Here is a 13,228-nt window from a genome sequence, read left to right as displayed (position 1 = left end):
AATCATCAACACACTAATTGAATTAATTATACATAAAATAATGAATGTAATTAAGCTCAATAATTTAAATGGGAACTTGAAATCTTAAATAAATTGATTACAATTCAAATTTCCAGCACGCCATCCGATTTGTGTTTAGTCTGTTCTAAATCAATACTGCGCGTTGTATTTCAGGTTAAGCGCTGTGCTTTCCATTTGCCACTTGGTCATTCTATTCCCCGGGACTGCCCCTGTCATGGCAAATCTGACATGCTAAAGAGATGCTTTGCACTGTTTCTTAAATCAAGTGGCCTCAAATAAATTGTGTACATTAATCTCTGCTTAGCCTACCTGTCAGTCTGGTGAAATTGTAAAAATGTGTAATTGACTTGTGGATGTTCACATCAGAACTCGAGCTGTCATTCTCATTCTCGTCCCCTCAAACTGGCGCAGGCAACACATCTGCCTGGATTCCTGCATGATATAAATGTGTTTCTTCATTTGCGCGGCCTGCTTTTTATTATTCATTGGGGTTTGTTTACTACACGCCTCCATAGCTGAGCCTTTAATCAGACAGTCCTTGTCGGTGACAGTCCAGTTTGATCCGCACGTACTTCTGCCAAACTTAAATTCAAAGAACAATCTTCTAAATGGGTTACTATTATTATTATTATTATTATTATTATTATTATTATTATTATTATTATTATTATTAATTTTAATTAACGTACTGATTGAAAATTAGAGGACTAATATGAAAGAGGTGCGTGCATCAATTGCAGCTAATCAGCTCCCATTAGCACCTGAACCTCTTTATAAACCCATTGCGCACTAAGGAACACCAAACTTAGCTACTGACGGTTTTGTTTTTATTATTGTTTCTTTAGAACGGAGAAAGAAGTTCACGGTCGGGGCTGCCTTGGATTTAATGATGCCGTGTTGTCTTAGATTTGGGTAATTGTTGTTCTTTTCTCTTTAGAAACGTTCATTTTATTGTGTGTTTCTCACTTGCGTCTTTTTTTTCCAATGCAGAATAACATTGCTGTTAGCAGTGTTAGTCACTGAAGTTTGGACGCAGAATCCCCCTCTAGGTACGATAACTGTAGCTTCAGCAGAGCTGTCCTTTCAGATTCCTGTTCATTTGCCGGTTGTGTGTTTTCAAGTATCATTGTCTTCTGCAGGCTCGGTGAGGACAGAATGTCAAGGGAGTGTTATGATGATGATGTTGGATAAGTCTTTTGTTGGAAAGTATTTTCGCATCAATGTGATTGGTGAGTGATCATTTTTTCTTGAATAGAAAGCTTTTGATGTCTAAAGCCTGTTGACTCGTAATGTAATAACCTGAATTAAGTACAGAGTACTCCTGCGCTGTATGGCAGCAACCAGGCTTTGTTTTTGTAAGATGCAGGGTATGAAAGGCTCTTGCGTTGGCTTTAAAAGCATGTTGCTGTTCACACTAAATAGACCTATGCTGCTACAACCTTAGTCAGATTTGTTGACTGCAAGTGCGCAGAAATAGACATCAATTACTCTAAACCTACTGTTCCGAACGAGCGTATAATTCTACTAATATAAATAGTTATGACAATTTCAATAAGTAGATGGAACTGGATGGTGGGGGTGTTCATTTTGTTATATCTCTACCTTGCTTGATCACGCGTACAGTTTCTTGAAAGGCCAACCGAATTTCTTTCCATAGACAATAAGGGGGTGCTTGTGTCCCTCTCTCCAAGACTGGCTGCACAGTGTGGATATAGCTTAACCGTTGACTTCTTGGGAAATGCCAAGTTCCTTGCTTCTGTGCTGAGCTGCTTTGCTCAGAATACAGTGAGTCCTCATTTTATTTCTTGTAAGCTTGTTTCTAATGGTGACATGCTGGGACTAACTTTAGCCTTTGTTTCCAGAATGATGAGACCTACAAGCTGACAGTACAAATCAGTGTCTTCTCAAACAGTGCTATGACTTCAGCTTCCTCCTATGTTCAGAGCATGACATGCCGCTATGCTCCATGGGCAGAGAGGGAGATTCTGTGTGAAAGAAACTACATGGAGGTAAGGGCTGTCAGGATGTGATAATGCTGTTCAGTATAACTTGTTGGGTTGTGTGTGTATTTAATTGTCACTACAGAAGTGCTTCACTCATGACTAATGTGAATTCTCTTTAGGTTTCTGTGAGAAGAGGTGTGCCACTTATTGAGCCAAACTTTGTTCAAGATGATCCTGATTGGTCCCTTGCATACCCTGAGGTAGAATCATGTGACTTTGCATTTGCTTCATTCATGCCCCCTTGGTCTTGCCTGTTGAAGTCTACTCTACTGTCTCGTCTAGAGGAAGCAAAATCTAAGGGTCCCCTTAACTTTAACCTGTCTCCCAATTGGGTGGCCATATATGAATTGTGTGACATTTAAGGCATTGGCTTTGCGTACATGTATTCTGTGACTGCTTTGATAGAAATTGATTGGAGAAATTAACCCTTTCTTGTTGGTGTAAGCCTTGTATTTCAACCACTTAGGTAGTGGCTTCATATGTGCAGGGCTATAAATCCTTCATGATAAATGTGTCCTGATTTACTTTTTTGAGGACTGCTGCATAGGAGCAATTTAGGTGTCCTAAAGTTTGGTACACTGATGTATTCAGGTCTAGTACAAATGAATGGCTGTAAACTCTGCCTGTATCGGATCCAGATAACATGCTTTCACATAGGCTTTCGTACGAAGTTGCATTTGAGGATTTACTCTGTTCCATTAGAGATGCCTGGTGAACCTAGAACTGTTTCAGTGATGTGTCATTAAACTTTCAACTTTCAGTTTTAGTTCCTGTTTATTAAACATGACATCTGTTATGACAAATTCTTTTAGACTGGGGATGCTTTGTGTTCAAACTCCCTAATCTAATGAGATTTTTCTTCTGCTAGGCAACTGCTGCTGACAACAGCATCTGGAAAATTGTGTTCCATCTCCCAGCAAATAGAAAGACAACCATGACTGTTGCTCAGGCCATGACAAATGGCTATGGCATAAACACTACACCAACTCGAATTCTGGTTAGAGCTGCATACAACTCCACAGAAAGCCAGCCTCAGGTGGTAAGTAGTCTAGGCTTCACTGTTGTCTAGTACAGTATATCCAGACTATGAAGGTTGATTTAGTCTTGCTTTTATTTTAGTAAAAGTTCCCCCTCCCCTCCAACAGATCCAAACTGTACCAATGGCTGTGCTAAGATCAACCACCTTTTTATAAGCAAAGATGGATGGTCATGATGGTGGACACTGCAGTTACATGTCCTACTGGTGAGTAAGCTTATGGAGGGCAACGGTGCTCAAGAACTGTTCTAGGTTAAGGTATGATTTCTTTACCAAGTCTATGGTGTTCCTTTCTGTCAGATGGAACAGCCTTCACAGAACAGATGATTACATGGAATGTTCCCCGTGTTCTACCTCCTCTTGTTCCGACACCACAAATTACTACCCTTGATGTTCAAATGGGAGTTGATGGCCGCAAGCTTGACCCTGCAACGATTCATAATAGAGATTATAAACTGGATGTCGGTCCCCAGCTAATCACTGTAAGAATTCCTGTGGGAGCTGATGGTGGATATTACAAGGTATGTAGAAGTTCAACATCTTCTAAAGCCTCATTTTAAAGCTTGCTTCCTAAGATGCTTCTGTGCTTTCAGAGCCATGTATTGGACAACACCTATGTGATCTCTTACTCTATTGAACCAATGCTGGAGCATACCTGGCAAGATGGGCCTGAGAAGACCAAGTACACAGTACTTCATCCAATAACCACTCCTTTCATGCCTCGGCCACCAGTTGTCACAAACCGTATGTAGAAGTTGTCCACATGCAGTAAATCAAAGGGATTTGTTGCAGTGCTCCACTTTATAGCCTTCATTTTAACTGCATGCTTTAATTTCAGACACTGTTCCTAAAGCCAGAGTGTTCAATGTGACCCTGGGGACATTCCTGCCTGATGTGGAGCTGGTCAAAATTATAGTTGGGCCAGAGACGTTAACTGTGCCAGAAGCCAACCTAAAAGGTTATAATGTCCAGGAGCATGTCTTTCCCAATGGATCCAAGACCTACACCCTCCAGGTGCCATTTGAGGACCCCAATGTGAAGCAAAAGGTAACATCCCACCTGTTCAACCATCCAATTGCCCTTTGAAAACACTTGCTTCCTGTGGACGTGTTGCTTGCTGTCTGACTTTGGGTTTAATCCTACAAACCTTTGCTCTTCTTTCAGGTAACTCCTCCAGACACCAGAACCTACATTCTGCCCCTGACCTACTTGCTGAATATAGTGCCAGAGAATACACCCTTTACTCATCCTGCTGTAGTCTAAGCCATTCTCAAAGACATCAGTAAGTGCCTGACTATTTGGTTTACAACTACCTTTTTCTAACCAATCCAGTCCATTGCTCTGACAACTGCTCTTCCTCTTGCAGTTCCTCCTACAGTAACTGGCTACTGTGATGGTGCTGCATTCTATACCATGGTAACATATGGCAACATGGGTCGCAACTGGATTCCTTTTGTGGGCTCAAGAGAACTTGGTGGGAGTCTGCTTGCCCTGTACAAGTATAATGCCAACTCTACCAATTTCTGGATGACTGTGCCATACAATTCAGTTGATGCCACATATGAAGTAAGTGATGGAACTTTAAAATGTGTTTAGCTGTTTTGGGTTCAACACATTACTGACCTGATGTATTGTCTCTGTAGGTGATCAGTTCTTCAGGCATCAGAAGCAGACTTGACTTGACCTTGAAGGATATTGGGACCATGGTTGTGGTGGCTGACTTCTCCCTGTCCTGCAGTTTCCCTACAAAGATGATTGGTAACTGTCCTGCAGACAAGTTATTCTTTTAGAATAGCTGCTTTTGAGATTGGCCAAAGGTTGCATGAAGTGGTATTGAAGCTATAATCTGTTTCCTTAACCTGGATCCAATTGCTGTGTTTCAGATTGCTTCACCAATGGAACTATGGCAGCTCTTGCTGTGAAAGTGGAATGTGTCCCCAGCTTGTCTCCAAGTCAACTAACTCTAAGGGATCCAAGTTGCCAACCTCTTCAGTCTGATGCTATCAATGCGGTTTTCTACGTCAATGTCAACTCCTGTGGCACAACTAGAAGGGTTAGTATTGACCACATTTAAAACCATATTTTGAGGAGGTTTAACATATTGACAAGTTGGCCCAACACCCCTGGATCAATCTGGGGAGCCATGGTGACCTGTGTTTCTATCCGCTGAATTACTTGCATGAATTGTGGACATCTGAAGGATGCCACTTTTGTATTGAACTGCTTGTCCAGTTGACAAAGGTTGTGACACATGACATGACTCTTAGTTATGGCATTGCATGTGCTGCCTAGGGACCTTTTGGGTCAATTGCAGTGAACTGGAAGGAGCGTACTAACTGGGGATGATCCGTGGTGAGGATGGGACTAAACTAATACATGAGTTAATACCAATTGCAGCTCAAGAGTCACCAGCTGTGTATTTGCAACAAATCCAAAATAACTGCTGTTGCCCTCCTAGAGGTTACTAAAACAATATTTAGTCTAGCAGTTTCTATAGACAGACTTGTGGTATTGTTCTAACACGAACAAATATAATAAGTCTCAAATATTCAGTTATGAAACTGAACTATTTATAACCAAAGCTTTTTTTATTTTTTAAATTGTGAAATTGGTTAGTTAGTACACAGCTGGAGATGATCCTGAGTACCATATTAGCTAGTCTGCAACTTGGTATGCAGCTCCATACTAAATCTACAAGTTCATTGCAACCTGGGTCTTTAATTTCTCTTCCAGTTTGACAACAACCTCCTGACTTACGAGAATGAAGTGCTGTTCACATCTTACCGGTAAGGATTGCAATCAAATTGAGTATCCTTGTGGTTGAGGCTGAAACTCTACTAACTCCCATCTCCTCTTTCCAGGTTGAGAGTTGCCTGTCACTATCTGGTCAATGACACCAGGGTAGTACAGTTCTTGTACCAGAATAATCCTGCACCTGTAGTCCAGCCTGGCTTGGGGGACCTTGCAGTCATCATGCGGCTTGCATTGGGTAGGACTTGGCAATTGAAATAATATAGATGTTTTAGTAGCGTGTTTCCACCTATAAAATTCTACCTTGCATCTCAGATTCAACCTACAACGACTTCTATGGAGCTCGGGATTACCCTGTTGTGAAGTACTTGCGAAGACCCTTGTATTTTGAGGTAGAGCTCCTGTACAGCAGGGATCCACAGGCTGAATTGTTTTTGGAGAACTGCTGGGCAACCTATTCTGCTGACAGGAATAGCTCTCCCAAGTGGGATGTTGTTGTGGACAGGTAAGATGCTGGAATATGATATTGCTGCTACAAAACCTAGGAATTGGAGTTGTGGCTGATGTGCTCCTGACCTACTTTCTCTTCCTAGCTGTGAGAACTCTGCAGATGAGTACTTGACCATCTTTCACCCAGTCTCCAGCAATGCAAGAGTGCTGTTCCCATCCCATCTGAAGAGGTTTGAAGTGAAAATGTTTTCCTTCACAAGCAGCCGGGATGCACTGAAAGGACAGGTAAAGTGGAGTGTTGGGATGGGGATCTTGTACCACAATGCATGGTTTGGATTGCTTTGCAAGCAGCAAATGGTCACTGTGCTCAAATCTTTGAGTTGGAATGAAAACCTATAACTGCACATTTGCAAGAAACACTTACTATGATGCAATATATTTGTTTTTCATTTCAGTAATCCTCATTGGATGATGGTCCTGCCTGATCTATTGATGCTAGTTTTGCTTGACAAGGTGTGCTGTCTTTCAGATTTACTTCCACTGCAGTGTTGTGATATGTGATTCAAACCGGCCATCAGACAGCCTCTGTAGCAGACGGTGCATTCCAGGGAAACAGAGGCTTGGTAAGAGCTCTGTCTGTTGGGGGGAGGGGGGGACGTTTTGCATGCATTTTTGTCCATTTGTTTTGATGGACTCCTCCTAATTCCTCCTGTAGGTCGCAGTGCTGAAGGGATGGATGGTGGTGCAGTAAAGGCATTTGTGTCTTCTGGCCCAATTGAGCTGAAGAGAGATGGATCCCTTCACTTTATGCCTAGAAGCGGTAATATGCATGATGTGAACACAATTGCAGTTCAAGTAAAATATATAACTGTCTCTTTATATTCCACTAACTATTTCTTTCTTCTCTTGCAGGCCAATTCAATGTGTGGTCCCTTCTGGGAGCTGCAATGGGTGTGTGTTCAGTGGTTGTCTTTGTAGCTGGAGTTGTATCTTTCTGGAAAATGCCCAAAAGTGTGTATTGATAAATAAAAATCTTGCTTGTAAAGGCTGTTTTGGTGTGTGGTTTTTCCTCTTTTGGTGGGTGCTTGACTAATTCTACACGGATAGTATATTCGTGTGTTTAGAATGGCCATGTTAATGGGATTCTCTCCTCTTACTGCATTGAATGCTTTGCTTGTTACCTGATCCGGCCAGTCTGAATATGATGTGTTATTCAAGGACCCTTCATTAATTCATTGTGAATCCAGGGGCAAAGACTTTCCTCCTCCTCCATAGAGCTGTAACCCTATTTGTATATTCCTTCTTGCTTTTGATATGCTACCTTCAGTATGCAAAGTTTTTAGGGTGAAATTATCAATATATAATTTATCATGTTCTAGCATCACAGAAAGTGTGTAGATTTATATGGGCTGTTTTTTTTCTGTTATGAATGCAAGTTTTTATTTTGTTCACTGCAGTTTATACGTGTTTTACTGCAAGTGGTCCCTGGTGAGAGCTCCAAGTAAGGTATTAGTTTAGCTTTTCAGTTGTTAATACTGTGTGTACACATGAGTTTTATTTTGAGGAATTGGTTAAACAAACCACTGCTTGGCAACATGTTCTCTACATGTTTGTTTTGACTGTAGTTTATATAGTCTGTTACTGGATAAACTCATTTTACGAAACACGTTCCATAACAAATTGGTATACCCGATGCGGGGAATCTTTAGATCCGCGCACCAGCCCGAACAAGAAGTTCCATTCTTTGAGCTGTTCAGTAAAACAGGAGGACTATATAAAATATATATTTAATATGCAAGAAAGAGAGGGCTGAGTTATTAGAGCTGAATTCACTACAGCCACTGGCAACCCCTTGTGTAATGTGTGTATTATATAGAGAATGCTGAGTTTGATGCAAGGCACATTCATATTATTAAACCTGCTCGCAGACTCTCCGGCGCCGTCACTGAGTGCTCTTTGAAACAGACGGGGTTTGTATTTATATTCATGTTGGGTTAATCAGAGATGACTATCGGCGGCCCGTCTGTAGTACTACTGGAGATTTTAATTGCACAGTTTGTACCGCTCTGTGCAGCGCCGTCCCGTTTGTAACACGGTACGTGAACTGCATTCTGCTAAACAAAACATCACAACAGCAGTAGCAGCGCCATCTACTGGCCAAAAGAAACTATTATACAAAACGGTTTAAAATCAAATGTTTAATTGTTAATCTAACCATTTTTAGTTACTGTAGAACTACTTCTCTCAGTGGATGGTTTCACAAATAAAAATTATTAAAATAAGGTTTAAAGTCTTTATTTGTCAACAACACACTCCTAGACCCATTTAATAATAGCAATAATACACTCCAGGGTCTGTGTGTTATCATGAGATATATCACCACTTCCTGGGCGGTTGAAGAACTCCACTTCGTCTAGTGCCTCCCAACGCACCCAAGGCGTGGTGATATTACCTCATGATAACACACACACCCTGTCGTGTATTACTGCTTCATTAATGTAGTCATTAGGTTTATATGTCACATTCCTTTGTTGTCACTGTACTGATTTAGATATTCGGGTTGGAGCCCTCGGCAGCCAGCGGAACTCCAGCGTTTCTCCGACAACCACTGATAACCCCTCCCGTGATGATCGGCGCTGCCATGACAACCCATGACATCACCCGCACAAGTTACAACACGGCGAGTCATTTTTTGTAGCACAGTATTAACGTGTTATTGTTTTCACAAAATAACATCAATAAGATTATCAGATCACCTGCTAGTGTGTACTAAACAAAACCTCAAATATCAGTGAATTGATACAGAGACAAGCCGTGGCACCAGCAAGGGGTTACAATGAAATTAATAAATAAATTACGACATGAAACAAAAATACATGTAGGAGTATTTTAATCAAAAATCCATGCATCCATAATTCTGATTATTTATCTAAATAATCTCACAGCTAATTCTTTACAAATGATCAATTTCTATATTTCTTGGAGTGCTACTGTGGTGTTATAGTTTAACATATTAATGGATTTTAGAAATCATCTATGCTAGTCTGCCCCTCAAACAGTTTTAAATATAATTTAGATTTAAATGGCAGGTAGTATATAAATCAATTTCTAAAACAGGTCGCATTTTGTAATTTAAATAGGCCTACGTATGAGCTACCAAAACGTATTTTTGTTTCATGTCGTTATTAATGTATTTATTTATTTATTTGGTTAAACTGTAATCCAGCCTTACATTTTAACTTCTTGAAGTTACCACAGCGTGTCTATGTATGAATTACTGACGAGTAATATTTGTGATTTGATTACTCTAGCAGATGAACTGATAATGTACGGATGTTATTTTGTGAAAACAATACAATATTAAAAAAAAACAATTACCACAACATTTAATAAATAAATAAATTATACAACAAACTGTAGCACATTTGTTTAGTCTTAATATCATAACAAATAGACGTCTTATAAATACGCACTTCCTTTTATTTGTTGGAAAACGGTCTGTAACTGAAGTAAAGTATTTTTTTAATACAGTGCTATTTGAGTATTTAAAATAAATTTTTCTTCAAAATTAAAATGCCAGCAACGGTGTGTTAATTTAACGAAGCGCCTAACGCCGCTCGGAACGTTCGCATTTTTAAATCCTAACGGTCTCTGCTCAGCTGAGTGGAATGTTCACGAGCCGGTTGCCTAGCAGCGTCTCCCCCTCCTTCTCTGCCCCGCCCTCTCGCCCTCTCTCGTTGCTCCAGCTAGGAGTTCAAATTTAGCTTCGTTATATTAGCGCAATTCTTTACTAACTTTTACAAATTAGCTTATTGGAGGCTTCGTGTTTTTAAGATGGTTCAGGTGCAGTCCGGGCAGACTGACTGGAGCATCATTACAGTATCCTGCACTGCGCTCGGCTTTGTGTGGCGGCTGATACACAAAATAATGCACGACTTTTTAATGCTAAATATGTATTTGGTATTCTAAGTATTATCTACAATTAATAATCCAGCTATATTCATATTCAGAATATAATACAGTATTAAGACAGGGTCCAGTATTAGAAATAAATAAACACGCTTTAAGAGAAACAGCAGTGATGTTTATTTACCATTCCCATACATTCTCTATGTTTCTACATTGTGGTTGCACAGGGACAAGGGACTCAGTGGTGTTAAAAAAAAAGAAAATAGAGCCCACAATTAACCAATATAGAAAGGAAGGGGGGAGAAATGTATTGCCTGTGTGCAGTACCTTACACTTTTCTCTATTAAATGTCATTTGCCATGTGTCTGCCCAGTTCTGAATGCTGTCTAGATCATTTTGAATGACCTTTGCTGCCGCAGCAGTGTTTGCCACTCCTCCTATTTGGAACTGCAAACACAAGTCATAAAGGAAGTTAGAAAGGCCAAGAGAGATATATATAAATGAACATTGCTAAGGGGGCTCAAACCAATTCCAAAATGTTTTTTCCAATATTATAACAGCAAGAGAATATTCAAAGAGGAGGTTAAATGTCTAAGAGACACAAATGGCAAAATCATAGATGAAGAAAAAAAAAATAGCAAATATATGAAATGATTACTTTTAACAAGTTTTTACAAAGGAGGACACGGACAACATGCCCCACATGTCGACCTGTTCCTTTCCAGTCTTAAATAACTTTAGCATAACAGAGGCAGAAGTGTTAAAGGGACTAGGAGCTCTTAAAATAAACAAATCCCCTGGGCCGGATGAGATCCTCCCAATAGTACTCAAAGAAATGAAAGAAGTTATTTACAAACCGTTAACCAAGATCATGCAACAGTCTCTTGACACAGGGGTTGTACTGGCAGACTGGAAAATTACAAACGTAATACCAATCCACAAAAAGGGAGAGAAAACTGAACCAGGTAACTACAGACCAATAAGCCTGACTTCTATTATATGTAAACTTATGGAAACTATAATAAGATCCAAAATGGAAAATTACCTATATGGTAACAGTATGCTGGGAGACAGTCAGCATGGTTTTTGGAAAGAGAGATCGTGTCTAACTAACCTGCTAGATTTTTTTGAGGATGCTTCATCAACAATGGATAATTGTAAAGCCTATGACATGGTTTATTTAGATTTCCAGAAAGATTTTGACAAAGTCCAGCATAAAAGATTAATTCTCAAACTGAACGCAGCAGGGATTCAAGGAAATGCATGCACATGGATTAGAGAGTGGTTAACATGTAGAAAACGGATTAGAGGAGAAAACTCAAAATGGAGCGAGGTAACCAGTGGTGTACCACAGGGATCAGTATTAGGTCCTCTGCTATTCCTAATCTACATTAATGACTTTGATTCTGGTATAGTAAGCAAACTTGTTATTTACAAACAACACAAAAATAGGAGAAGTGGCAAACAGTGTTGCAGCAGCAAAGGTCATTCAAAATGATCTAGACAGCATTCAGAACTGGGCAGACACATGGCAAATGACATTTAATAGAGAAAAATGTAAGATACTGCACACAGGCAATAAAAATGTGCATTATAAATATCATAATATGACACTTATTGAAACACAAGTGCAGCGCTTAGAACACATATACAAATAGAACTAATCCACTCTTCTATTAAACTGTGATCTTAGTATTTGATTGAATCCCTCTCTGTGTTTGTATAGCCTGGAAACAGGCATCAGTGCCCTGCCATGCTGCACACACTGCCATCATTCACACTGACCACAAGAGGGAACCAGTCCACCACTGCTGTCTAGATTTCCATTACATGAGAGTAGATGTTAAAACTTCATGCTGATTTGAACTCGGCTCTCGCCAAGATAAGCACCAACTAAGACATAGCTTTACAGTAAACTAATGTGATCCATATGTGTCTCCATCCATTTGCGTTTCTTTCCATATGATGATGTAGATATCCTTCTGTGTGGTGTTAATGGCTGAAGTGTAATGCTGGCTCCAGGGATCAGCTTATTTTGCCTCCCTAGCGCATCAGCACACACAACGGCTGCGATGCTGGCTCCGGGGATCAACCACAGTGCGGCCTCCCCAGCGCATCAGCATGACAACCGTCTGGATTGAGCTAAGTAGGGTACATCTCTGGGGTCTTCAAGTGGGAACCTTCCATCCTCAGTGTTTCGTCGACTAGCCCACAACACCTCAAGAGGGCTCGACGGTGATTCTGGCGTCCCAGCATCACCCCCCTCTGTCCCCCACTCAACTCAGCCCAGCTTACTTACCTGTACATCAGCGTTTCTTTCTATTGTGTTTGAGATCCCCAGCCAGAATCTTTCCGTCTCAACCACAGCCAGTTGCTGCCCCTCTCTGCTGCTTCAGATAAGTTCTTCACTGTGCGACGCAACTCTTCGCCACTGAATTCGACGTCTCTGAGAAACCGGGTTGTAGAGTGTGCCACAAATCTTCGACAACCCACCTCTACAGTAATAAGACAATGGACATAGTCAGCAGTTACCTCCCCAGTCAGCCCAGTTCTCCCATTGTTAACACAAAGCTCCTCACATCCAGTCATCTAAACACTACAGTGTGTACAGGGTGTATGTATTTCAAATGAAAAACGAACTTGCTTCATGGCTGCTGCTACAGCACTCGAGCACGTAGTGCCTAGCGTGAGCGGACATAGCAGATAACAAGATCTACAAAATATCACATGCCAAGAAAAAAATATGATAATAATGTTCGTTTTAATAACACTATTTTACTTCAGATGGAATTCGAAGCCGCGATCCTTGATTTAGGAGGCCAGTGCCTAATCCATTAGGCCACTAGGGGTGCCAGGGTTTGCATTTTTGGTAGTACTAAAGAAAGTGGGAACAATAGTATTGTGGTTTACTACATAATATCCCACCCATCGTTGGTGTTCAAACAAAGCAGAGTGTTACATTGGGAAAGGGCCGTACCTGTCAGTAAGTATTTTAAATTCATTTGGGAAGGTTTAAGATTGTGAAGAAGTTTAAATATGCTGCGTATTTGCGCATTGG

General features: G+C 40.6%; 1 protein-coding gene and 2 long non-coding RNA genes across 3 annotated transcripts; all 3 read left to right on the top strand.

The window, feature by feature from the left end:
- Positions 1 to 839: 839 nt before the first annotated feature.
- On the top strand, positions 840 to 5,012 carry LOC131705352 (uncharacterized). Its single transcript, XR_009310322.1, has 15 exons — positions 840 to 933; positions 1,012 to 1,070; positions 1,161 to 1,250; positions 1,679 to 1,806; positions 1,884 to 2,030; positions 2,144 to 2,224; positions 2,893 to 3,063; positions 3,170 to 3,267; positions 3,361 to 3,581; positions 3,654 to 3,804; positions 3,899 to 4,107; positions 4,225 to 4,342; positions 4,427 to 4,626; positions 4,704 to 4,818; positions 4,944 to 5,012. It is a non-coding gene; the product is annotated as an uncharacterized LOC131705352 (long non-coding RNA).
- A 70-nt stretch (positions 5,013 to 5,082) lies between these two features.
- LOC131705353 (uncharacterized) lies at positions 5,083 to 6,043 on the top strand. Its single transcript, XR_009310323.1, has 3 exons — positions 5,083 to 5,113; positions 5,794 to 5,846; positions 5,922 to 6,043. It is a non-coding gene; the product is annotated as an uncharacterized LOC131705353 (long non-coding RNA).
- An 85-nt stretch (positions 6,044 to 6,128) lies between these two features.
- Positions 6,129 to 7,306, top strand: LOC131705133 (zona pellucida sperm-binding protein 2-like; the record flags this gene model as incomplete). The annotated part of the gene is made up of 5 exons (XM_059007383.1): positions 6,129 to 6,316; positions 6,405 to 6,546; positions 6,791 to 6,884; positions 6,977 to 7,081; positions 7,174 to 7,306. Coding segments are annotated over 5 exons (639 nt in total), but the record flags the coding sequence as incomplete, so codon positions are not given.
- Between the last annotated feature and the right edge of the window lie 5,922 nt (positions 7,307 to 13,228).

Source organism: Acipenser ruthenus, chromosome 35, assembly GCF_902713425.1.
Source record: "Acipenser ruthenus chromosome 35, fAciRut3.2 maternal haplotype, whole genome shotgun sequence".
Classification (NCBI taxonomy): domain Eukaryota; kingdom Metazoa; phylum Chordata; class Actinopteri; order Acipenseriformes; family Acipenseridae; genus Acipenser; species Acipenser ruthenus.
The sequence above is the reverse complement of the archived record's forward strand: the minus strand, read 5'-3'. Positions and strand labels throughout refer to the sequence as shown.